The sequence below is a fragment of the Babesia bigemina genome (genome assembly GCF_000981445.1).
Source record: "Babesia bigemina genome assembly Bbig001, chromosome : III".
In the NCBI taxonomy this organism is placed as follows: Eukaryota; Apicomplexa; class Aconoidasida; order Piroplasmida; family Babesiidae; genus Babesia; species Babesia bigemina.
The window spans coordinates 1,997,260-2,022,569 of NC_027218.1; the positions used below are offsets into that span (position 1 = coordinate 1,997,260).

At 54.2% G+C, this 25,310-nt stretch overlaps 11 protein-coding genes across 11 annotated transcripts; 6 read left to right on the plus strand and 5 right to left on the minus strand.

Moving 5' to 3' along the window:
* Positions 1 to 465: 465 nt before the first annotated feature.
* On the plus strand, positions 466 to 844 carry BBBOND_0308160 (hypothetical protein; the record flags this gene model as incomplete). The annotated part of the gene is made up of 2 exons (XM_012913644.1): positions 466 to 537; positions 716 to 844. 2 exons carry the CDS (start codon positions 466 to 468, stop codon positions 842 to 844), a joined length of 201 nt encoding a protein of 66 aa, XP_012769098.1.
* A 1,557-nt stretch (positions 845 to 2,401) lies between these two features.
* BBBOND_0308170 (hypothetical protein) lies at positions 2,402 to 7,963 on the plus strand (the record flags this gene model as incomplete). The annotated part of the gene is made up of 1 exon (XM_012913645.1): positions 2,402 to 7,963. One exon carries the CDS (start codon positions 2,402 to 2,404, stop codon positions 7,961 to 7,963), a length of 5,562 nt encoding a protein of 1,853 aa, XP_012769099.1.
* Positions 7,964 to 8,748: 785 nt separating this feature from the next.
* On the plus strand, positions 8,749 to 8,982 carry BBBOND_0308180 (hypothetical protein; the record flags this gene model as incomplete). Its single annotated transcript, XM_012913646.1, has 1 exon — positions 8,749 to 8,982. One exon carries the CDS (start codon positions 8,749 to 8,751, stop codon positions 8,980 to 8,982), a length of 234 nt encoding a protein of 77 aa, XP_012769100.1.
* Positions 8,983 to 10,771: 1,789 nt separating this feature from the next.
* BBBOND_0308190 (DnaJ domain containing protein, putative) lies at positions 10,772 to 11,116 on the minus strand (the record flags this gene model as incomplete). The annotated part of the gene is made up of 1 exon (XM_012913647.1): positions 10,772 to 11,116. One exon carries the CDS (start codon positions 11,114 to 11,116, stop codon positions 10,772 to 10,774), a length of 345 nt encoding a protein of 114 aa, XP_012769101.1.
* Positions 11,117 to 11,522: 406 nt separating this feature from the next.
* On the plus strand, positions 11,523 to 12,813 carry BBBOND_0308200 (eRF1 domain 3 family protein, putative; the record flags this gene model as incomplete). Its single annotated transcript, XM_012913648.1, has 5 exons — positions 11,523 to 11,656; positions 11,693 to 11,771; positions 11,807 to 11,881; positions 11,921 to 11,977; positions 12,022 to 12,813. The coding sequence occupies 5 exons, from the start codon at positions 11,523 to 11,525 to the stop codon at positions 12,811 to 12,813; spliced, it is 1,137 nt and encodes a 378-aa protein (XP_012769102.1).
* A 438-nt stretch (positions 12,814 to 13,251) lies between these two features.
* Positions 13,252 to 13,656, plus strand: BBBOND_0308210 (hypothetical protein; the record flags this gene model as incomplete). Its single annotated transcript, XM_012913649.1, has 1 exon — positions 13,252 to 13,656. The coding sequence occupies one exon, from the start codon at positions 13,252 to 13,254 to the stop codon at positions 13,654 to 13,656; it is 405 nt and encodes a 134-aa protein (XP_012769103.1).
* A 57-nt stretch (positions 13,657 to 13,713) lies between these two features.
* Positions 13,714 to 15,082, minus strand: BBBOND_0308220 (Abhydrolase domain-containing protein; the record flags this gene model as incomplete). Its single annotated transcript, XM_012913650.1, has 4 exons — positions 13,714 to 14,217; positions 14,255 to 14,805; positions 14,841 to 14,988; positions 15,026 to 15,082. 4 exons carry the CDS (start codon positions 15,080 to 15,082, stop codon positions 13,714 to 13,716), a joined length of 1,260 nt encoding a protein of 419 aa, XP_012769104.1.
* A 307-nt stretch (positions 15,083 to 15,389) lies between these two features.
* On the minus strand, positions 15,390 to 16,634 carry BBBOND_0308230 (Putative protein disulfide-isomerase; the record flags this gene model as incomplete). Its single annotated transcript, XM_012913651.1, has 1 exon — positions 15,390 to 16,634. One exon carries the CDS (start codon positions 16,632 to 16,634, stop codon positions 15,390 to 15,392), a length of 1,245 nt encoding a protein of 414 aa, XP_012769105.1.
* Positions 16,635 to 17,560: 926 nt separating this feature from the next.
* BBBOND_0308240 (mRNA capping enzyme, C-terminal domain containing protein, putative) lies at positions 17,561 to 19,464 on the minus strand (the record flags this gene model as incomplete). The annotated part of the gene is made up of 2 exons (XM_012913652.1): positions 17,561 to 18,665; positions 19,298 to 19,464. The coding sequence occupies 2 exons, from the start codon at positions 19,462 to 19,464 to the stop codon at positions 17,561 to 17,563; spliced, it is 1,272 nt and encodes a 423-aa protein (XP_012769106.1).
* Positions 19,465 to 19,949: 485 nt separating this feature from the next.
* BBBOND_0308250 (beta-lactamase family protein, putative) lies at positions 19,950 to 23,861 on the plus strand (the record flags this gene model as incomplete). Its single annotated transcript, XM_012913653.1, has 1 exon — positions 19,950 to 23,861. The coding sequence occupies one exon, from the start codon at positions 19,950 to 19,952 to the stop codon at positions 23,859 to 23,861; it is 3,912 nt and encodes a 1,303-aa protein (XP_012769107.1).
* A 1-nt stretch (position 23,862) lies between these two features.
* BBBOND_0308260 (Ser/Thr protein phosphatase family protein, putative) lies at positions 23,863 to 24,768 on the minus strand (the record flags this gene model as incomplete). The annotated part of the gene is made up of 1 exon (XM_012913654.1): positions 23,863 to 24,768. One exon carries the CDS (start codon positions 24,766 to 24,768, stop codon positions 23,863 to 23,865), a length of 906 nt encoding a protein of 301 aa, XP_012769108.1.
* Positions 24,769 to 25,310: the final 542 nt, after the last annotated feature.

A 25,310-nucleotide genomic window follows, 5' to 3' on the forward strand; every position in this document is an offset into this window, starting at 1 on the left:
GGACATTGCTCATCAACATTACTGGAGCTACTGAATCTTAATGATTGGTACTACATGTTATTTAATGTTGGATGTTATGGGAGTTGCAGGTTTTCTAAATTGTGAGCTCGTATACAAACAAACATGTGACGCCTTCAAATTTTTTGCATTACAGATAGCCACTGAAAAACAGAGCAAACCGTAGTCGCATCTCACGCCATTGGCAAGGATTAGTGCCACGCGCACAGCTTCCAAAGAGCTGTAGTAACACACAATGCAGCCGACTTGGCAAACGGCGTAATAAAATGAGGTTGAGCCTATTTTAAGTTGTACAGTGTCCGACACCTGAAGTTCATTTGGCACGTCTATTCGCCGTTATTAATACCACTGTACGTGCACTCTCTTGGTATGCGCTGCGGCATCCACGCTTTCCTGTTGCCGACCGTCACCGGCGCCATGTGTTGGCATCCGCCCTGCTCGGCAACAATGGCAATTCACAAAGTGTTCATAATATCCGGGAGTCACATCTTCTCTCACAGAAATACCAGCTCGTATCTGGTTTGTTACGTGAACGCCCTCTCTCCGAGCTTCCACAGCTACTTGGGCATCCGCATCTTGTACGTCTGCACCTGCACCAGATTTTTTTGTTTGTTGTTTTCATTTCCAAACTATTGATACTAGTCTTTTGTAACTGTGCTTGTATTATGTCCCGTTTGTTGTATGTCTTGAGTTGCAGAGAGGTAACACCTTGTACGACAGTGCCGGTGCGTCACCACCAAGGGTGTCGTCCTGTCTACCATCCAGATCGAGAACTACTACTCCAAGTAATACTGAACTCACATTTGGTAACTCGTATTGCAATTAGACACTTTAATTGTCATAGTTCGTGTTGGTCGAGCTGTTGGTTTGTCTTTAATGGTGGCATTAGCTTATGGCAGAATGCGGTAAATGCTGGTGCTGATTTGGCTGCTTTGTCCGCTGTTATCTAAGTCGTGTATGAGTGGCGTAGTACTCCGTTAGCGTTGTAATGAGGTGAAATCTATTTACGTACCGTCACGCTTTTGCTCTACATTTTGCACTTCTAAAGTGAGAAGATGGGATACAGTGGCTAGCTCATTTAATCACAAACTGAAACTTCGGCAATGCAACTGACACATAACAATGAGCACTTGGTGAAGTCTAGCTATGAGTTGCAGTAGTCCACTTTTCTTTAGCAATTACCGGCAGTCACTGTCAAGCCACGTCAGTCAACCGAAGGAATGTCCTAACAAGGTAGCCTTATCCGATCCTAGTATATACAATGCGCATAATCAGATGATATGTAACGTCGCAGTGACGCATTCCAACAATTTCAAAGCGTTGAATCCTCGGCACCATCGGACTATGCCACTAGTTCACGGCCTGATGGCATGGTAGGAGGATATCAGACAGTGCTTCATAGTGAGAAGCTCAGAATCAGATGACAATGACCAAGATTTAGAAAATAGTGTGAGTCGCTAAAGCCAGTGAAACACTCTCTATGCCCCTCAGCTCAATACGGGGTGAGAGCAATGTGGTCGGCATGTGAAGAGTTTTCAGCACGCAAAGTTCTGTGTTACCATCGAAGCAGTCTTGCAAGAATGCCCATTTCATGTGGATAGTGTGCTTATTGAGAAACCTAGGTCGTCAGCTGAAGTGGGCTGTGCCACGTGTATCATGCTTCAATGCTGCTGGAAGGTGAGTGCGGGGGCACGGCGGGCGAGGTTGTCACTGTGGCAATATCACGCACGGACGTTAAATCGCAAAGCAATTCTCTGTGCATCGATTGATGCAGCAATATATAATCTGCACCTCGTTTGGCGAGGTCAAAGTGGGGTAATGTTCGCAATCTCTGGTGGTCATTGGGGTGATGCTAAAATGAGGCACTGGTGTCTATCCGGGCGACAGAGGCACGCAGCATCGTGGGTGCCATGATGCCCGCAAAACGCCTTTGTGAGACGGCTTGGCGGCGTCAATGCGGGGTGAGGATAGGCATTCTATATGTCACCCGGAACCCTCATGTATTATGCTGTGCTTTACCATGTGCTCCAGACGTTAATGCCAGTCACGATACAATCTTGCCAAATACATAGACATGCCGCCTTCCCTTCTCAGGTAGGTGGGATGGTGGTATCGTTTCAGTCTTTGATGTTGTCTGGGGAGGGGAGTGGACAAGTGATTGGCAGCGGGTCCGAAGTTGTCGCGCTTTGATTTTGCGCCGTGACATTTCTGTCACCCATTTTTGCACTTTGTACCCTTGTCACCTAGCGCACTTAGCGGCTTGGATAGGGTGTTTTGGAATGGGCGTCAATTTATAGCATTGGTCTTTCCTAGCTAACATCATCGGTATGCCGGCTTTCGTGTCATGTAAAATTAACGTATTGGTTCATTGGAAGTGGAAAGGATGACGGCGCATGGAATTGATTTAAGCACTCTAAAGGACTGTCTCCAGTTCCTAAAGTGGTTGAATGATTCTCAGCAGAGTAGTATGAGAGGTAAGGTTGCTGAAGAACTGGCTAGGCGTGTTAGTGATAAATATAATAGTGTGAATACACGTGAAATTCAAAATGCACTGTCCCAATTTCTCGGCCACGTAACAAAGTTTCATAGAAAGTTATGCCACAACCCAGCTGCAGGCATTTACCGGGGTAAAAACGCAAACGATATTACCGAAGCTCTCCTCGAATGCATTCCTAAGTTTCTTACCGCATTGTACTATCTCTGGTATGACGTGAATGCAACATTCGGAACTCTGGGAGGCGGAGGGTGGAAGCTGGATTATCCTGGATATGAGAGGGAATGGAGGATGTGGAGTTCCAGCGGCGGTGACTTGCAAAAATATTTCAGAGCAACAGTTAGTGACGCTGAAAACTACGGTGGCATTATACCTGGAGGTTTCGGTTTCCAAGAGATTCGACATAATGACGATTGGTATGGTTACTATCAGGGATATTTAATGGAAGGTGACATTAAAAACATTCTAGACAAACAAAAGAATCAATTTTTCCGCGACATTTTTGCCACTTCGGTGGTCTCCAAATCCGGCCTCCACAAGGTGAACACAGCTAACGCGCTTGCATTGGTGGGAACTTTTTGTGAGATTGTGGCCGATGCGGAAAAGAAAAAACAAGTAGATCAACTGAAAAATGTTGTAAAGCCTCCAGACAAATGCATAAATTGGGGCCATTTAAAAGATCATTGCGCTCAGCTTCAACGTCAATTTAGCAAAATTTTCAAACGTCAACGCTTTTCCCATACTGGAGAGTCGCCGAAACTTAAAGACCTCAACACCCGAAAATTTGCGCAAAGCGCCGCGGATTGGTTGAGAACAAATTTGGAGACAGTACGTACGAATTTGAGCAATATAAGTACAAGCGGCCCAAACATTCAGCGATATCGCGACAATCTGGGAGAATATTTCACCAAACATTTTTTCCCCTACGGTTTCACATTTGATAACCACTATGGGATATCGAGCAATGTTGCAAAGAATTTGCCAAAGGAATTGAACGGTGTAATTGTTGAGTTTGTTAAACGAAAAAATGGCTTGGAGAAATTGAGGGAAATTTTGGAGGGGGAAAATTGTCCAGATCAACCCAAGTCTTCTTCAGAAACTGTGTCGCCCAATGCTAAAGGATCTGGAACATCCGTTACCACGGGCGGCGGGGGTGGGCAAAAAGGCGGAACACAAGGAAATGCTACGCCCGGATCAACCAGCTCAGTAACGTCAAAAGGAGCCGCCAACAAAACCGAAGCGACAACACCCAAGGCCGCAGAGCCTACGGCCCCTAAATCCGAGGCGGTGAAGCCGCCTGCCACTACAACAACAGCTACGCCACCTCAGGGTAAAAAAGCTGACGGAACTCCAGATCAAGGCACTGCAGGGAATGGACCGCAGAACACGGGAAGCAGAAATCAAGGAGCTTCGAATCAAAATAATGGTCAAAGTGCAGCACATCCTGCAACTTCATCAGTTGTCAAATCTCCCACATCTCCGAGTCCCGGTGGTGCAGGAGCGTCAGGGACGCCAGGGGCTAAAGGTGATAAAGGCAAGCAAGGATCTCCTGACTCAAAGCCAACGAGCGTAGTTCAGACAGGACAAAATAATGTTCAAAAGCAACAGCCTCTGCCTCCACCCCAACCAGCGCTTACACCTCAAGCCACTCCCCCCCGTGCTCCTGCAGTCCCTGGCCCCAATGGTTCGCCAAGTGGCGGTGGTGGTGCGGGTCCAAAGGCTGGTGACACTTCATCATCTGCCAAATCTCAGCCTTCAAGTGTACAACTTCCAGGCCCTCAGTCATCCAGTGCCTCTGGTAACAGTGGTGTTAAGGGGTCTGCTTCTGTGCCTGGTCCAACAGGTGCTAAGGGGCAGGATACACAGGGCGGTAGTAATGCAGGTACGCAGCCTGCTGGCGCTTCACAGAGTGTTACAACTCAGCGTTCAAGTGATTCCAGTCCTGTCCCTCCGTCATCTGGTGGACCTGGTATCGGTGGTGGTCAGGTGTCTACTGCTGTGCCTGGTCAGCAAGGTGATAATGGGCTGGGAGCACGGGGCGGTGTTACTGATAGTTCACGGCCTGCTATCTCTACATCCGCTGGACAACTTTCAACACCAGGTGCTTCAACTTCAGGCCCTCAGCCATCTGGTGCCTCTGGTTCCAGTGGTGGTCAGGGCCCGGGTGGACAGGGACCTGCTTCTGACCCTGCTCAATCACGTGATCAAGTGGTTCAGACAAGTCAAATAAGCAATGGCACGTCATCCGGTGATTCAGGTGCTGATTCAGGTGGCGGGGGAGATAGAGCTGGAGGGGGTGGGAAGCAAAAACCGGTTGCGGCTATAACAAAATCCATACAATGTTCTGCCAATCAAATAGAATCTGTAGATATGTCTGGCAAACCATTCTGTCGGAATAAACCTAATACGTCTTATCGCAAACCTCTGTCTGAAAACGCCGTAAATAAAATAACAAATGCATATGAGAAAACAGTCGTTGAAAATATACTGAATGAACTTAATACCAAACATCCAAATCGTAGAATTCTGCAATCTCGAATTCCACCCACCCCTCCAAGTCAGCCCAGCCGTCCTGCTCCCGGGCCTTACCCTCTGCCTCCCGGTGGCCGTGATGTTCAAGGACGTCGGTACTATGAGCCAGCAGAAGGTAGAGGTAGGCATGACGATGGTAGCATGGCTGTTAATCAACCTTCCGAATTTGATGGTCAGCCAATTCCAGATACCGCATCCAAGGAACTACAGGAACGAATAAAGAACAAAGTTGAGGGCATAAAATTTCTGAAATCGTTGGAAAGTAAAGCTCAGCAGGAGGAAGTGGAACAGCTTCGACGAGATGAAAAAACGGTAAACGCGGAACAAGAAAAGAAGGCTAAGGCGGAGTGGGAAAAGCGGAAACAACAGGGTAAAGGAGTGAAAAAGCATGATGAGGATTTAGATAGAATACAGAAAACATTGCAACGTAGCAACAGGGCTAATGAAGCGCGCTTAAGACAGGAAGAGGAGCAGAGGAAATTTATAGAGGCTGCGCCGCAATTAGATGGCTCGCAGGCAACCGACGATGCCTATGGTGAGCGCTGGCCGTGGTGGTATCCTGGTCTGCTGTATCGCGAAGTGACGGGTAAACCTATCGACGATGATCTGCCAGAGCAATTGCAAGATCAACGGGAGCGACTGTTTCATGAGAAAATTCAAGATGATTTGGGTCGACACATAGACGAGCGGAAAGAGCTGAAGACATTGGAGCGGCAAGAAAAGGATCGAATCGAGCAACACAACAAGGATGCGGAGGAGAAATTAAGACAGGGGAGGATTCAGCATATGCAATTGAATCCGCCAATTACAACTGTTCTTCCTCCATTGCCTGATCCTCGCGAATTGCCAGATTCACTCAAGCATCCAGATATTACATTCAAAGTAGTAGACGATACCGACGGGCAAAGCTTTGCGCAGAAGAGTCAGGATGCAGCGCAGCGTATTAAGGACTATTACGAGGAACAGAAGCAACGTGTAGAAGACGAAAAGAAAGTGTATAAAGAAGAATTAGAACAGAAAATGAAGAATGCTACCCAGGCACATGTGGAGAGCATAAAGCGTGCTGGAGAAATTGTTCAAAGCGAAATGTTACAAAAAAAGTTCCACGGCGGTGACTTCGATATCGCTTTGGCACCATCGCTAAAAGTGGATGATTTCGAAGAAAACGCACATGAAGCTTATCGAATTTACGGTCCAAGCCCTAAAAAAACGCCCGATAAAATTTTCGAATATAATCCCAAATGGAACAATGTTATAAACTACGGTCTCATCGTTGATCCTAACCCCAACATGTGCAATAATCCATGGAATTACGCTCACGATTCTGCCACCTCATCAACCCTCCCCCCTCCACCAGACTCCGACCATCTACCACCTCCCACCAACGTCAAGGCCATGCTCTTCTGGCTGGTCGGTCTCAATACGTACGGACTTATTGCCAAGATGGAGAGACACATGGAAAATATACTCAATGAAATTAACGGCGATACATTCTACCCTAAGTATGCCCTCCAGGTCAACGGGGATCTATCCTCCTTGTCCGCATCGCATATCGCCGACACCCTTACCGAGGCATGTCTCTACTCCGCACACGTCCTGAACGGAATAATGCGTATGCAATCCGGCGATGCTCTATCTGACATCGACTTCAAATTAGAATATGATAAGCTTCATTATTCCCCCGACCCCGCCTGTCTCCTCTGCCAGCTGCGGGACTACGTCTACGCCTGCTGCCACCAGTTGCAGTTCCTCAAGTCGCAATGTAGTCGGGACAAACTAAGTGGCGGGTGGCAAGATTGTGGGTATGGCAGTGACATCACTGCTTCCAAGTCCCCCCTCCAGGCGTTCCTGACTGACGGCTGGGACTCCGACTTCGACACTCACCCCTTCGACCCGTGCAACCTGTGCCACAAGAGCAGGGTCAGGATGGGATTTCAGGCGAATGACTTGCCTAAGTCATCGCAACAAGGCAGTGCCATTTCCTCCATCCTCACTCCCAGCTGCGGCGGCGATGACCCCTTGCTGACCTTGTGCTCCTACCTCAACTGCCTCACCAGGCGGACGCCGCGCACAACCGGGGAGTTGGTGTCGTTCTTCCATCATTTCGGTATCGAGTTGCACGATTTCGATCAGAGTAAGTTGTCCAAGCTTGGCACCTCACTCTGCAATCCACACCCCGACTGCCCCGACTGGGACCGTCTCAAGAACTCTTCCCTCCACGCCGTCAAAGGCATCCGGGGTACCGAGGCTCTCATATCCAAACACAACTCTAACCACAACAACGAGCATCCCCGTACGCTGTCCACACTGGTTGGATGCAGCAGTGCCACTGCCAACTGCCCCCAGCATTGCTCGCCAATCACCTACCGGGCCTACGCCCTGTACTCCCAGAGCTTCGCCCATACCTACCTCAGCTGGGCGGCTTACCTGCCGGACAGACTGTGGGAGTCACTCGACAAACTGCACTATGATTTGCAAAAACATCTTGGCAGCGGTAAGTGTTCATCGCTCCACTCATGCCCCTATGCTATGCCCCTCCTCTACCTACACGGGTTCACGCCGCCGGGGGTGGGATCGCAGCCTAAACTCACGTGTTCAGATGTCACCGCCAAGCTGCAGGAAATTGTCAACGGTGGCCCTATCGCAACCCTCATGACTGCCATGGACAATTTCCTCTACAACATCCGGGAGCCATTCATCTTCACCCTCTTGACACTCTGGTCCACCGCGTTGCTGGTCCTCGCCAACACGATGCTGTACCGCCTGGACGTGCTCCACATCCGATCACACCTTATTCGCACCAAGGCTTCCCACCACATCGACGTCAAGGCCTTACTCACTAAAGGACGGAAGATGTTATCACTTTACAAGGACGTCGACTACTTCGACGAGGACCCTATTGGTCAACTTGCTCTTTAATAATCATTACCTCATTCATCTAGTCATTACTTGCCGTGTGATGGATCGCACTACAGCACTAGTAGTTAGTTGTGTTACTGCACCGTGGTGTGATAAAAGCGTGGCTACTTCAAGGCACAACTATGCACATGTAGCCCACTTAAGAGATGGCTGAATCCGGTAAGCTGAGTTGTGAGTCACCTGTGAGAAATGTCTACGGCATCTCACCTGGCCAGTGATGTAAAACTGGGTGATTGCTCATCAACGTAAGAAACTGAAGATGGTTATGCTAGGTGATGTTGTAAATTGTCTGTTATATGAGTGGGTGACATAATAGTATCACGTGCGTCGCTAGGAAATGAATGTTACCGTGGTTACCCGATGTGATGGCCAGTGGACGGCGTAGTTAGGTGACATTAATATGAACAGCGTAAATGAGAACAATATCAAATTCGCATTTTACCCTACATAGGCAGTCGTTAGCGCAACAATGTAGTGGCACATGAAGGTGTCTACACGTTGGAGTGACCAAATATAGGTGGAGTTGACTGCTCAGATAGTGCCGGTTTACCTGCATGCCATGGCCAGGATACCGTCCACATGCGACATACTGGCAGTCTTTAAGTTGTATTAACTGCATATTTGTGATGTAACCAGCGGTGAATTGGATGGCGGTCACCCGGATGGTGGTGAAACCAATGGGAGACGGCCAGTGTCCTATGCTGAGGTACGTGTTTCATGGTTTTGTAGGTTGAGGAAAGGGAGGGAGGGTATGATGACAAATTTGCCTTGCCCAGATTGTGGCAATGAATGTATTGCTACCGAGAAGTGTACTTGCTGCCCTTGGTGTTGTAAAAAATGTCGAGGTGAAGGATGCTCATACTGTAAACAATTTTACTATCAGCGTACAACACTCCGCGAACATTATGAGTGCAATGCGTTGGGATGTGCCAAGTGTGACGTCGACAGATGTCAATGCAGGTGTTGCAGAAGAACACGTGCGCAGCGTTCCCCCAGTACCGCCTCATCTACCGCTGTAATCGCCTGCATCATCATCTTCGTCATCATCTCCCTCAGCCTCCTGTTCCATTTGTGCGTCTTTCACATACCGCATTTCCGCCATATCCGCGAATTTATCCTCAGTAAATTGCCATTTTGCATCGCATTTTATAATTAAGACCAACAATTTCCATTATCGCAGCTATCGCTCAGCATTATATAACAACGGCAAAACGATTGACTAATAACGTATTGTGAAATGTTACATAATTATTCGTAGAGAGGCACCCAGCGAGATGTTCACGAATGACATCAAGACAGCGCAGATTGCCCATTGGCGAATCGAATGGGATCAATATGAATGACGTATTGTGCGTTATCATACGGTGTATGGACACGCTGCGTATACGCTATGAGGTCCTATCTTCCAACTCCTCCAACCTCAGCAACGTCAAGGAACTTCATTCCATATGAAGTAAAACGCCCACCATGCCGCAACGTCGATTACTTCGATGGCGACCTTTTTTAAAAATTAGACGTCACATTGATCATTAGATTCATGCAATTATGTGGTGCCCTGCAATAGGCAGTGGTGTAGTGGTGATGAGTTGCGTTGGTGTAGCATATAGACACGCCAGTACTGCACGAGCTCGTCAAACTGTTGTATTAGTAATAATAGCGTCATTGGAAAACCACTGTTCAGACATGGCCTAAACTACCACATATCAGATAACACAGTATAAGCGCACGATGCTTAGTGCTGTGGACAGTACGTGGTGGGTGGGTCAGTCATCTGCTAGGCGAGCAGATAGGGTGATAAACATCAGGATGTGAGCTGCACATATCAATTGGCCAAGAGTCGCAACAGTACATCGTTAATTGTTTATTCAGTTGCAGCGTTCGTTGTAAAATACAATTGCGGTGACGTTTAAACCGATACATTGGGGTCGTGCTTTTGGTGCTCTCCTGGTTCTCGTATGCGCCGTCATGCATGTCCTCGCCTGGCATCCGATACTGGGCCTTCAGCAATTGCTTGCTTGTCGGGACGTCTAGAAGGAGCTATCCACTTCACACTCCACCATTAATCCGCATAAGTAAGCATGATACCAGCTAGTCCACGTGAAATCATTGAATCGATGTAACCGCAATGCGTTAATGTATTAAAACTGTATAATATCCGCAACAGGCCATTGCTGTGGTTAACTGCCTACAGAATCATGGCAATCCTAAACTTATATCAAAATTGTTCACAGAAGTAGACACGTTACACGCATTCTTTTTGTGCTGCTGAGCGAACCAACTTGAATTACATATTGCTATGCAGAATTCGAATGTAGGCCGTGATTTTGCTTGTTGATGCCATGGGTGTTTATACCTTGTATTTGGGCGCCCAATGGAAATTCGCATTAGAGTAATAACTGCGTTTCCATGGCTTTTGACACAGCGGTGTTAAATAATGTCAACATCAGTACGCTCGAATCTATCAAAACATTTACACTTAACACCTAAACAACTAGCAGAATAAATCTAATATTGATTGAAATCTGTGTTCGAAGTCCACATCACGTCTGCTGTACGCAGCTTCCAACGGAATTAGGTTGATCCGCCTAATTAAACTGATTTCACAGTGTTTTTGCGATTATAAAGGAGGCGCCGTTGCAGTTTGCTTTTCCATTTTAGCGGAGTTAATATAAGTCTCTTACGTGGCAACGTGCATGAATAGTTCTTGCGACCGTGCACTATGAATGACATAGGTGACTCCACTAAAATACAACCAACGCTGACAGCAACGACAGTTGCGCAACACAATACCACCAGACACTAGTTGCTTCACTTGAGAAGATAGTCCTTGGCCTCATTGACCTTGGATGCGATGTATGTGGATCCTCCGTTGTCCGGGTGGTTGCGCATCATGAGTTGCTTGTAGTTTTCGCGGATCTTGTCCTTGGACGCCGTCGACGACACGTTTAAGATGCTACATGCTTCGGAGTATGTCATTTTCTGTTCGAACCCCCTTAGGTTCATCCGTCCCAGGCGTCCTCCCATTATGCCTACACCGGTCAGCTGTCCAGGGTTGCGCGAGAGGAGTTTCCACTGCGCCGGTAACCGCCTATAGAGGTATCTGCCGAGCAGTATCCCACTTCCGCATGCCACTGCCACCAACGGCCATGGCATCGCGCTAGTTTAGCAGACTCGAGAATAGCTCCGCAGTGACGCGTTATGACATCGGCCCTTCCAACCTATAATGCGACCTTCTACTCGTCAACAAGCCGTATAGATCACCAGCAAAACCTAGAGAGAATATTTAAACAGCTATATCGATTATTTAACCGTTAAAAGTGTATTATGTGTATGGCGTAGCCATGACGGCAGCATCCCTCCAATGTCGCGATAGGCCGCCTCCTACTTGTGATACACATCTGTCATATATAAATACTACATATATTTAAGTGTTGATATGACACAGTTGCACCATATCGATGTCTAGCGTAGTTTCCGGCGGTTATAGCTGAGCCGCACTTCAGTGCGGAGGTCGGACGTTACAAGGGACTCTTCACCGCCTTACGAACACCGTCTGGTCATGCAAGTTCACAAACGGTCACGCACTCCGTCGGGAGGCATTGTGTTGGCTGTTACCGCCGAGAACCCTGACGACATTTGGTGCATCTATAACCTGCTGGCGGAAGGTGACGAGATCGTCGTGTTCACGTCGAGGTGAGGCTCCGAAGCGGGCAACGCAATCGTTTACAGGAAGGTGAAGAGGGAGAACGTGAGCTCCGGTGCAGTGAGTCAGGAGGTCAAGAAGTTCAACATCCATCTGTCCATCGAGGTTAGTGGTCTCTGTAATAGTGTGACGCGAGGCAGCGCATTACGTATGCATCATCGGACGACGACCTTCAAGTTTCCGGTAAAAACATCTCCGACAACCCATACGTTAAGGTACGTTCCAGAGGCTTGTTAATGGTCATAGTTGCGCAGATTGGACAGTACCACACCGCCGAGATTCGACTACACTCCAAGATCACGCTAACGAAGGTAAGGTTTATTGACCCATCCTCGATCCACTCGCTTTATTACAGCAAGTCTGGAACTCATATTACGCCGACAAGTTACGGGAAGCGACCGATTTGGCAGGGCAGGCTGAGCAGGCGTTTTTGGTGCTGGACACGGGGAAGGCGTCGCTGTTCCTGGTGCTCCGTTATCTCACGAAGGAGGCGTTCACAATTACCCACAACATACCCAATCGCAAGATTTCCGACATCCGGTATTCCCACCACCAGAAGGCTGAGGAATCATTTTTCAAGGCCGTGATCCAGAAACTGCACGACTCGATCAATTTCGAGGTCACGCGCACTGTGATCATCACCGGCCCCGGGTTCACTAAGACGAGCTTCTACGAGTACCTGCGTGACAACTTGATTCGCCTGGGATACAACGACCTGCACCGTCACCTGAAAAGCTTCGTCGTCTGCGGCTCCACGTCGTCCGACCGCCGCGCCATCGGCGAGGTGCTGAGCAACGAATCCTTTGCCGAGCGGCTTTGCAGCCACCATTACGTGGAGCACAACAGGGCGGTGGAAGCGCTGCGGAAACGTCTGGAGGCGAACGACGACACCGTTGCCATCGGCCTGGAGGACGTCATTAGGGCCACCGAGCTTGGCGCAGTGGAAACCGTCCTGATCTCGGAGGACCTGATCCGCAAAGGCAGCACCGAAACGCGCAAAAGAGTCCATAAGTTTATTGAGGACGCGAAGAATCAGGGCGCACGCGCGTTTTACTTCTCGGACGAGCACTTCTCTAGCGAGTTCCTGAGGACACTCACCGGTGTGGCGGCCCTGCTTCGCTTTGACATAGGCGAGGCACCAGAATAAGGTTTTACTTGGCTATTGAGGGCATTGGTGGTGGGAACATGTGGCATATGATGTCTGTTTGATGTGAATGTTGCACGGGAATCCATCGTCACCTTTCATCTGTCAACGGCTATACCGGCACTGAACCAGGTACCACCCGCATCGCGCTATTTCGGTTATCGCAGCAATAAAGTGATGCATGTAACGCCATTATGTAGTTGACAAGCGCCTGTCACTGAATGCTTTGTTTTTTGTTCGATCACGATGCTATCCCGGCTACGCGTGGCATCTAGACGTCACAGCTATAGGCTGTTCACGACCATCTCTGCAGATGGCGCTACTCACGTCACTTCCGCCACCGACATCCCCACTCCGTCGCACGTGAGCGCACCGTCTCGTCGGCAACATCGCCATCCGCAGCCCATGCGCAGGCGAAACACGATCGCAGTCGCAACGGAGATGAGCTACAGGCTGCGGGAAGCGGGTATATCCTCTGCCGAGATTGTGCAGATGCTGAGGACATTGCGCTGCAACACGTCAACATCGCCGGAGGCAGAAGTTGACCCATCGCTGAACGAGCGTGTATGCAGCATACTCCGTCGTGGCGCGCGGGATTGCCAGCTACGCAAGCTGCACCAGTCCGTTGCTAACCTGGCGGAAACGCTGTCGGTGTTCACCGACGCCGGTGTACCCGAGCCCATGGCCCGGGACATCGTGCACAACAACCCGACGCTGCTCGCCCTAAGCAAGGCCGACGTCGAGGCGCTCTGCTCGGAGCTGCTGGCCTCGGGAGTGGACCTGGGCGACTTCGCGTCGATTCTATCGCAGCACTCGCCGCACGCAGCCGTGCCAAACAACCCGTAAACTATTTTAAGGTGTGAGTTCATCGCGACTGTGCCAATGGCATTGCATGCCCCGCATCTACATGTTGGTGGTGCGCGCTATGGCGTCGTTGACGATTTCTGAGATCTCGTCGCTGTTGATGTCGTTCTGCTCTTGCAGGTACTGCAGGGAGGACTGGAAGCTGGTTTTCGAGGTGGTGCGATTGACCTGCCTGGGTGCACCCTCTGTTGCCGGCGCGCTGCGGGCGCTGACTGAGCCTGCCTCGATCTTCCTGGCAATGACGAGTCCGCCATCGTCCGGGACGAGATCGTCCTCCTTTCCGTGCGGGCGCACGCCGTCGTTCATGGAATAGTTCCGCACCAGCTGTGGCCTCCCCCGGCGCTCGTGCGTCCGGGCGGAGCAGATCTGCTTCTCCTGGTTTGCGGCCATTCCGGCCTTCCGGTTGCGCTCCATGAGAGTCTGGCCGCTCACGAGCTTGTGGCAGCTGTAGAGGCACCACTGCGGAAGCTTGAGGTTGACGACCGGCGCGTCCTTCGAGAGACTCAGCGTCGTCAGGAACTTCTCGATGGGAACGCACACGTCCTGCACATCACTATTTACCACTTTTATCGTGATTTACCTCGATGATGGAGTACATGTTGTGCTTGGACGCCGGCTGGAAGTCGGCCATCTTGAGGTCGCTGCTGTACGACTCGAAGAGCGTCTGCCCGTGAGCCACCGGCACGATCTCGTCCACGAGGCCGTGGATGATCAGCAGCGGCGTCGTGGGCGCCATGTCACGCAGCGCCTTCTCCGTGTCCCAGAAGTTGCTCACGAGCCAGGTCCCCAGGGTGAAGTAATCCTCGACGATCTTGTGGATCGAGATGTACGGCGACTGCAGCACGACACCGCCGCACTGCACGCCGCGCTTCTTGAACTCGGCTGCTATGGCGGCAGCGGGCCCGGTGCCGATCGACCTGCCGAAAAGCACAATCGACCTGGGGTCGACGCCGAGCGAGATGAGGAAGTTGACGGTGGCGCGGACCCGAAAGTTGATCAGTTCGCCGGTGGCCACCGCCACCTCCGGAGAGACGCCGTAGCCCGGGTACTCCACAGCCATAATTGTGGCGTTCAGCTCGTGGCTGATGAGCCGCAGCTCCGGCTTGACCTGGCCGATGTCGCATGAGTTACCTGCGCGCTGTGCCGGGCGATGCTGCGTGACCTACCGTGGAGGTATATCATGACGACATTGGACGGTGCGGGCGACGGCAGGTAGAGCACGGGGAACGACCCAGGCGCGGCCGCGCGGCCGCTGTGTGTGTCGAACGCAAAGCGCTTGGGGATCCATATGAGCTCATAGAGCTGGGATGTGTACTGCGAGGGCGTTATCGAGGGGCACGCTGCAGCTTACCGACGCCGGCGGAGCCGGGAATATGAAGGTGTTGGCGAGCAAGAGCGCGTTACCCATCTTGCTGCGGTCATGTAGACGCGTGGAGTCCTCTCTGGCAAGACACGGGCATTTCGCGAAGCAAGTGTCTGCGATGGCTCCGCGTAAGGTTGTTTGTTTGCCGGCCCGCGCGTGGTCGGGGTGCCGTGTACATGGTACGGACAGCCCAGGTTCCCGTCCGCGCGCCAGCCCGTCAAACACCACGGGGCTGCAGCATTCAATTAGCCGCCACCATTCTAGCAACACTGCATTAAGCTGGCCCTCGGGCGTGACACATGTGCAAAATTGATTCGGTCTCATATTTACCGGTCGCGTTCGGGCGCCGACGTCAGAGCTCGTCGTGCTGCGATGCGACCACGGGGGCGAAGGCGGGCAGCTTGTCGCCTCTTACGAGCTTGAATCGCGCATCTCCGCCCAGGATCTTCTCCAACATGTTTTCGATGCCCTCGCGTGTGACGGCGCCGTCGCCTTCGAAGATCATGAACCTGAGCTTCTTCTTGGGGTTGAAAATGGCAACCGAGGGCAGCTCAGCGGGCTGTCCGAATAGTTCCGCGAACCCGGGCTCGGCAGCGAGGTTCATCCACATCCACTTGCCGGTGAACTCGCCCTTGTACCTGGCGCTGAGTTCCATCAGCATCTGCCTGTCGTCCGCACCCAGCTCGCCGTTGGTGAGGTAGATCACGCAGAACCCGTGCGATTTGTTGAAACAGATGTCCATGTGCGATTCCAGCGTGAGCTGCGGCAGCGGGTCGTGCTTCCAGGTCTTTGACTTGGTGGCCTTGGTGTTGCCGGCGTCGTAGCCGCTTCCCAACAGGAAGGTCTCGGAGTATACGTTGAGCCACTCGAACATGCTGCTGTAGTCGAAGGTGCCCTCGAAGCGGTCGACCTTCGAGTCGGGCTTGACCACGATCAGGTCCGGCAGCGACTTGACCTTGTACCTCGCCTTGAGCTCGGGGTTCTCGCCGACGTTGACGAACCCCAACAGCAGCTTCTTGTCCATCACCAGACTGAGCGCCTTGTACACGTAGTTGGGTCCGGCCTTGTCGCTGAACAGCAGCGCCTTGGGCATGGTCTCGAACTTGCCCATGAACTCGGGCAGCTTGCCCGGCTTGATGACCTCCACCAGCGAGGCGACGTGCTTGACCAGCTCGCGCTTGATCATCGCGCTGACCATGTTGCCGGAGTAGTTGTATGCGGGCATGGGCAGCTTGGGGTACACGCGCAGCACGGGGGTGGAGTATCCCGCTCCGAGCTCGGCCTCGCAGATGCTCTTCAGCGAGGGCGAGCTGCAGTCCATGGCGACGATGGTGTAGATGCCCTTGAGCTCGCGGCTCACCACGTCAACCTCCTTGTCGATAAGGCTCTTGATGCCGCTGTCCGAGGGCGTGTAGAAGAAGGCGGCGGTGGACGTGGTCTGGCGCGCGACCTTCACCTTGGACACGAACGTGGTCTCGTTTCCCACCTGCAGCTCGTGCTGCATGGGGTCGATGAGCAGCGACGAGCAGCCGATGGTGGCAACGGCAGCTGCCGTGAGCGCAACTAGCGCAGCGGTCCACTGACTTCTCGATTCCATGATGCCACGTGTCTAAGCAGAAAAAGAGATGAGCAGCCTCGTTGAGTATACGAACTGCCGCTTCAAAAGTGCCGGTATACGATCACTCGGCGTTGGCTTCGGCCAATGTAGAAATAAGACGCGCGGCGGCGTATCCTCAGCAACGTGAGGTGTCCGATTGCAACCTCAGCGGCACTCGGGAGCGAATCTCCAGTGCCCGCGGAAAGCTTCGACGTAGACACACCCGCGCCGCGAACGGTAGGTACGACAGCAGCTCTTGGGCGTCGTAAGCGGCCGTCGATATCGGTCGTGAAAAACGCGAGAGACGCGGTCGCCAAAAAGCAGTTCCGTGAATCTCGGAAGGTGTGGTGCAACTTCGCGCCGGTATACTACGCAGATACGGCGGACTCGAGGGAGATGTGCATTACGCGTGTATAGACCCCGCGTCAGCGCTGGGGCCGGCATACACCCCTGCGTCGGGAAGACGACACCGGTCGCCACTTCGCTGCTGCCCGGATCTAGTGGCGCCTACAACATCAACGAGATCCGATACACACGTGCGCGTCACTTAATCAACCGGGAACTCCGACACGTGTTCGCGTGTCTAGCGCTTGCACACCTACCAACACGTCAAATTGGCGGCTGAAACAACGCTTTCTCAGCAAAAATAAGGACATATACGTTCACAACAATGTTGTAGAAGCGTGTATTAGGCGTCTTACGGCGCAGCTAACGCTGCCGTGCACCTCACCAATCGCTCATGCGGAACAACAATGCGTTCCCGTCTCATCAAATGTGATATTATAGAAATGTCGTAGGCGGACTTGGTTATACCGTGGCACGCGTAGTCAGCTGATGCGATTAAGGCAGTGTTAGAGCCCCGTCCTCCACAGATGCGGTGCCCCGCTGCCGGAGTCTGTTGGCCTGCAGGCACCCTCGTTGACGGGTCACGCGGATCCAGAGTACGCCTTCGGCATGATGCACTTGTTGTACAGCGGTATCTTGCCGTTTTTTTCGAAGAGCGCGAACTCCTGCAGCAGCATCTCGAAGGTGATGTCGTCCTCGATACTCGACTTCACGCTGTCGACGACCGCGAGGCTGTTGGGCAGCTTCTTGTCCACACGGATGCGCTCCGCGTACCACCCGCCCTGCACCCATGTCCCGTTGTCGAAATCGTAGTCCGCCTTTCCATCGTTCAGGGTCCCTCCGTGGGTGACGTCGCCGCGGGCGCGCACTTTGGGCACGAAGGTCCAGACGCGCGAGTCGGTGATCCACGAGCACTCGACGATGAGCTGCGTGATCTTGCTGCCGATGGCCATGGTCAGGATGTGTCGGTACACGTCGCCGTACGGCGCCAGGTACTCGTTGTAGAAGACGCGCGTGCCCCTGACCATGACAAACAATTCCACTAGCCGCGGGCACCTTCGCTCGTCGTACAGCACGTCGACGCTGAAGTCTACGGTGTTGAGGTGCGGCGGCTTCCACTTAAGCAGCTTCGGGCATGTGCCCGGCAGGTACTGCAGCCGCACGGGTGTGAAAATGAGGCCGTCGCTCACGTGCGGTAAGCTCTGGGAGAACTGCTCGATGTGTGCGATCTGCGATATGTCGAAGAAGTCCTTCAGGTATATGGCCAGTGGCGGCTGTGCTGCCCCCACTGGCGCCCCGTCAGCAGCTGCCGCGGCCGGCGCTTTCAACGACTTTTGGTACGGCAGGATCACGTCGGTGTAGACGATGGAGAGCCGGTCCAGGAAGTTCATCTCCCGGAGAGACCGCCTCTGTACGTACACGCCGTCATAGCACATGAACCGCGGATGCTGCACCTCAACGCCATCGACTTGCATTGTGTCCAGCACGATCTCCCCATCCAGTAACGTCAGCTGTTGCGTTTCAGAGGGGTTGCCTCGCACGGGCAGGCGTATCGGTACGTAATGTACTTCCTCGTTCCTTCCAATCAGGTAGATGGCGCCCGACGCCGCCAGCAGAAGCGCGCGGATGCCGTCGGTCTTCTCGCAAACCACATAATCGCTCCGGAAGAGCAACGGCAGATCATTCCTGAGCAACAATGAGGCAGGCGCATTCGTGCGTGCAAGGTTCGGCTTGCTGGTTGGTGAAAGATATCATATGCACCGTCGACAAAAAAGGGAATTCAACTAAGAAACAACACATCAATGAACAGGAAACAAACAGATAGAATCACAAAACACGCATGAATGATCACCGCTATATAATGGCGCATTTATAGACACGCACATTTATTACAACTATTGGCTAAACGGAAACAGAATTAGGCATACCGGACACCAGTAAGACATCAGTCCCAAATGCGGGAAGCGCACAAAACACCAGTTTAGTTGCCTCCACAAACATAGCCACAAGTGTTAAAACACAACATGTTGAATCAAGCAACATAGCAACGCCCAATCCGCAGTACGGGCAACAGCGGGCACAGGTGACCAGATGGAAACACCCAAATCGAACCCACCAACAGAACACGTTAAACACATATGCATACGTATACACTTGTGGAACCGTGGAACACCCGTTGCAAGCGTGAAAAACAATGCACTGAGGACGTAGACACCAAGGGGCTGTAACAGCTGCATGGAACGCGAAGAGCGTGGCCGCAGGATGCAATCTAATCACGCCAACAACACCACAATACGGACGAAATATATGCCACGCACCTGGTGAGAGAGACGGGCTGCGCTCCAGGGAAGGACTGGTGCTTCCAGCCCAGCAGCTGCCGCACCTTGGTCAGCACCTTGTCACGGTCCTCCTCGACCGTGATGGGCTCCCCTGGCATCCGCATCAACGCGTTTGGCGCCGACTCGGCCTGCGAGACCTCATCCATGGCGAAATACGGCGATGGACGGCGAGAAGACCTGGTCACCGAGGGGCTGCCGCGCAGTGCCAAGAGTAACTCCGAGCGCGGCGCGTGTCCAGACAGGGTTGCGCGCCTATACCGCGCGGTTCAGATAGCTGCCACCATGCGGGGCGTCGTTGTAATCGCGGCTGGGCAAAGGCAACCCGCGAACAGCACTGCTCCCGGCCCAGAGCACCCCAAGAATCTCGCCGTGAATGCCGCGCCATGCAGCTGCGGTAACGCCAACACACCCTGCACACATCGTTTAAGCTTCGTTTTTAGATTTCGAATTTCGGTTTTAACGTTTGATAACCCCCGCGGCAGTCGTTGCGGAGTACGGCTATCGCCTCGGCCGGAGCCAATGTGTAAGCTGGAAAATGGACTAAGCTCGCACGGGAACCGTCCGCTGAACTCATGAGCGCTACGAGGGTCCCAATCGCGGACGCTCCGGTGGAATGAACGCATCCGACAAGATGTCGAGAATGGAGAGCGTGAGGCAGGAGCCTGAGGACTCTGGCAGGTCCTCCCTGCAGCGGTCCATGGACGTGTTCTGGGCGGTGTCGAACCTGAGCATGGAGTGGAACAAGAAGCTGCTCATGGGCTCGTTCGTGACTTCGGACAAGAAGGACCGCTACTGGAAGGAGAGCCACCGCGCGATGGCGCAGCTGATCGTGGACAGCATCAAGAACCTCAAGGGGTGCTGGGTCAAGGTCGGGCAGATCCTCAGCACCAAGCCCGGCATGCTTCCGCGGTGCTACGTCGAGGCGCTATCGCAGCTGCAGGACCGCATGGGCCACAGCGACTTCGCTGAGATCATCGACACGCTGGAGGAGGAGGTCGGTTACATGGACGACATCTTCAAGAACTTCGACTCGATCCCCCTGGCGAGCGCGTCGATAGCGCAGGTGCACAAGGCCATGCTGCACGACGGGAACGTGGTGGCGATAAAGGTGCAGCACCGGTGCAGCGAGCAGAACCTGCGCAACGACCTTGAGATTTTGAAGATGATCCTGTGGGTGGCGCAGAGCATGGGCCAGTACAAGCGCATGTTCGCTTCGATCGACGACTACACGTCCGCGGCCATGCAGGAGATCGATTTCATGATCGAGGCGGAGAGCTGCCGGCTCGCCCGCGTGGACGCCGAGTTGTCCGGGATCCCCATCGTGGTGCCACGCGTCTTCGAAAAGTACTGCTCGAAGCGCGTGATCACCATGGAGTTCTTCGAGCTCTACAAGATGACCGACGTCAAGTTCTTCCGGGACAACAACATCGACGCTTCGGGTATCGTGTACGACGTGCAGGACTTCGCCATCTACCAGATCCTGTCGTCCGGCCGGTTCCACGGCGACCCGCACCCCGGCAACCTGCTGCTGACGCGCAGCAAGGTGGACGGCAAGTTCTACCCGGTGCTGCTCGACTGGGGCATGACCCAGTCGCTGACGACCAAGCAGCGCGTTGGGCTGTGCCACCTCACCTACGCGCTGTGCATCGGCGACACGATAGGGTGCTTCACGGGTTTCGTGGAGGCGGGGTTCGACATGACCGCCCGTAAGGACTTCAGCTACGAGCGTTTCCTGGAGTCGCTGCTCAAGATCTTCTCGTCCGACTTCAGCAAGGTCATGGACTACTGCGCGGAGGACGGTTCCATGAACCTCACCTCCGAGGACGACACCCCCGGGGAGTGGCACTACATGGGGCGCATGTTCATCAAGGACTTCGTCATCAACGCGCCGAACTTCTTCCCGATCCTGCTGAAGGTCGTCTCGGAGTACCGCAACTACGCGATCATGCTGAACGTGCGGCTGCCGTTCCTGCAGATCCTGTACAAGAACAGCGGCAACGCGCTCTACAACGTGTACTACACGCCGCTGCTGCACCTGATGCTGAGCGAGTCCAACAAGGCCAAGTTCATCCGCAAGGCCCGGCGCGTGAAGCAGGTGCTCTCCGCCGACTGCGTGGAGGTGACCGACGAGCAGATCGTGACGAAGGTGCTCATGGAAGTGTCGAGTTCGAATAAGTCTAAGGTGCGGCTTTCGGAGCCCATCAGCTTCCGGAAGCCCCGCGGCCTGCTGGAGGCCAAGGTGTCGGCGTTCCTGTCGCACATCGCGAAAGACAGCAGCCTGCTGGTGGCGGCGCAGGTCTGCGTGATGCGCAACGGCGTGGTCGAGGTCGACTTGGCGCACGGTTCGATGGGCAAGTACGAGTGCAGACCCGTCAAGTCGGTCGCGCTCTTCCAGGTCAGCCACATGATGAACGGCCTGATAGCCACCGCCGTGCTGAACCTCACGACGCACTACGACGTGTCGCTCGACGACCCCATCAGCAAGCACTGGCCCGAATTCGGCCAGAACGACAAGGAGCACATCACCATCAGGGAGATGCTGAACCACTCCTCCGGGCTGGTGATGCCGTACCCCAACATCCTCCTGGTGGACAACCTGGACTACGAGACCATGATAAAGGAGATCCAGCAGACTAACCTGCACAAGGAGGCCATTGGCATGACCAACTACGGTTACCTCTACTTCGGGTGGATCATGGCCGAGCTCGTTCGCCGCGTCACCGGCAAGAGCATCGAGGAGTACATCCTCGACCTTGCGCGCGACGTCAGCGTGCCGCTGGGCCAGCTGGTCTTCCCGTCGCTGCAGATAAACTGGGACGTGCACGCCCCAGAGGCGCCGGTCAACGACGGGTCCTACGAGGTGGTGCACTTGGATCCGGCGTCCGCCATGGACCTCGATGAGCAGATGATCGACATCCCTCTGGGGTCGCCCGGCTGCCATGAATCGTCGGAGGATAGCACGCCGGCGTTCTGCAAGTCGCCCGCGGTCGCGCTTGACGCGGTGTCGCCGCTGGCGGGCAGTATGCAGGCCGCACCCGCGATAAAGTCTGACATCAACCTGAACGATTCCGTTGGAAGCGCGTCGAAACTCATGGTGCCAGACCCGCACCAAGCCTATGGCGACGGCGGCAGCGCGGCCGCCGACAAGCGCACTTCTGCGCAGGATACCACGACGACACTGTTTGTCGACATCGAATCGTCCGACACGCGTCTGCAGTCGTCCGCGGAGCTGTCGAAATTCACGTCCGAGGAGGTGATGGGCACCATAGTCGCCGACGGGAAGGAGATCCCGATGAGCAAGTTCACGATGATCCAGACGCAGTCGTGGGCGAACAAAAGCCTCGACTCGAGCGGCTCGCACGACATGTTGGACCTGCTCCCTCCGGACGTCACGCAGGGCAGTTCGCCCGACAACGAGTTGGCGAATCCGCAGGGGGACGTGGAGTGCGTGGGCCTCGAGGCGACGGTCGACATCAACGAGGTGCTGATGAGCAAGGACGAGTTCCTAGCTCTGCCGCAGAAGTCGGACGCGCTGCCCACCGCGGAGCAGAACATCAACAACGCCAAGGCGATAAAGCGGTCGAAGCGGCGGCGCTGCGTTGGACGCATGCTGCTGCGTCTCGGCGCGGTCGCGCGTGAGGCTGTGGAAACCGCGGCGCCGCAACGCCGCTGCTGGTGCACGCTGACGGCCGACAGCGATGAGCTGACGTACCACCGCTGCTTCTACCCGTCCAGCCGGTGCCCCGTGCAGACCCGGTTCGTCCGGCACCACCGCACGCCGTTCATGCGTCTGGAGGAGCTGGACGTGGCGGAGACGGAGAAGATGTTCAACCAAAACATTGCGGAGGGCACGAACGGGCGCTACGACCCCGTGCTGGTGTCCGATAACGACGTGGTCACCGACGACGAGGAGCTCAGCGAGTTGGACCTCATGGAGGAGGACCAGCGGCTGAGCCGTCTGCGTCTCCGGAAGTTCATCATGAAGCGTAACCCCGTCCAGCGCGTGTTCCACCACAGCAACTACGACGTGATCAACTACCGGTGCATCATCACCGACCCGATGAGCCTGGAGTACGAGTCCATCTACCAGAAGTCGGTGCCGGGTCTGAACGGGCGCGCGAGCGCCGTGGCCCTCAGCCGCTTCTACCAGGCCGTGCTGGACGGCACGCTAGTGGACCGGCGTCTGCTCGCGGAGGCCGAGCGCACTGTGGCGGTGGACCGCAGCGTCATCACGAAGGTGATGACCGCGATGTACACCCCCGCCTGGGGCCTGGGCTACCAGCGCTTCCACCTGCGTCGGCAGGGCTCCGGGGAGGAGCTGATCGGCCTGGGCGCCGTCGACGTGTCAGGCTCGCTGACGCTGATGGTGCCTAAGCTGAAGCTGGTGGTCACGATGCTGTTTTCGTCCACGCGTAGCGTGGCGGTGTCGCACGTGCTGCTGTCGCTGGTGCTCGGCCACTACGGCCTGGAGCTTGCGCACGCTAACCTCAACGTTGGCGACCCCACGTCACTGTATAGACTGTTGGCGACAATTAAGATTTAAGTCATTTTAGCCGCTTGCGGTCCACCGGCTTCAGTATCTGGAACGAACACATGAGCGTCTTGTCGACGCTCATCATGGCACCTGCGTTGTCAAACTCCCCGCAGTAGTTGGGTGCGCTGAAAAGCGTCACGAGGCGTCGCTTGGAGAAAAACTCGTACCCGTCCTCCACCACCTGGTGTGCGCGGCAGATGAGGTCGAGCTCGTGCTTCATCAGGAAGTTGACAACGATATCGGAACCGAAGGTGAACGAGACTCCTCGGTCGTTTTCTCCCCACCCCATGGTGTTCGGGTCGGGATCGCTCCAGAGAAGGTCGCAGAGCAGCCCGGTGTCCGGCACGTCGGTTGGCCGCGCAATCTGCCGGATCTGGTCCATGGAGTTCAGCTCCGGCGAGAGGCCGCCATGCATGCAGAATATCTTATCGTCGATGATCGCAGCCACAGGCAGGCAGTTGAAGCAGTCCGTGAAGACCTTCCACAGCTTCACGCTGTAGCGGCGCTTGCACTCATCGTAGAAACCGTAGATGCGGTTGATGGACGCGCACTCGTGGTTCCCACGCAACAGGAAGAAATTCTCCGGGTACTTGATCTTGTAGGACAGGAGCAAACAAATGGTCTCCAGAGACTGCTTGCCTCGGTCCACGTAGTCCCCGAGGAAGAGGTAGTTGGAGGACGGCGGGAACCCGCCGTACTCGAACAGCCGCAGGAGATCGTAGTACTGCCCGTGGATGTCGCCGCAGATCTTGATCGGCGCCTCCAACTCCAGGAGCACTGACTCCGACAGGAAGATCTCGCGGCTTTTGAGGCACAGTCCGCGGATCTCCTCCTCGCTCAGCTGCACAGTGCGCAGCGGCCTATTGCCTTGAACTTCGAGCAAGCGCTCGATGATGCTATCTACGTCCAGTTCCATATTAAAACTTACATCCCATACAGACGGCGAATGCGATTCCGTGCTCGGACCGGGGGAGAGCTCGTAGCAGAGAGGGATGATCCAACCGGCCGGCAAGCTCTATGCCCATCCTCCGCGCATACCAACCGGAGACGCTCGAGCCTCGCCGTCGCCTATGTTGCGCGATGGGCCCTCGCCAGAGCGGTCTGCGCGGGGCGCTCCGCGGCCACCGAGAAAGCTGCGCGAACGAGACGGACCCGCAGCGCGAGGCGCTAGGGTCTAAGGCGTTCTGACGCAATATAAGGCAACTGCCCGTAAACAGCAGAAGAGTGATAGAAGTTTTCGGTCTGCGCGGCTGCCGGGTTACGGGGCGCCGTGCGCGACGCACCACTATATTGGGAGGCAAGGATGCGCCATGTACATGGACAACTGAGGCGGCGAATTACGCGAACGGTCTCGGCGTGCTGTTTACAAAAATGTGTGTATGCAGCGACACTTCCGGTGCGAGTTGGCTTTGGCGCGTCCTGCACCTTCGATCCACGGCGCCGGAAACACCGCGTGAA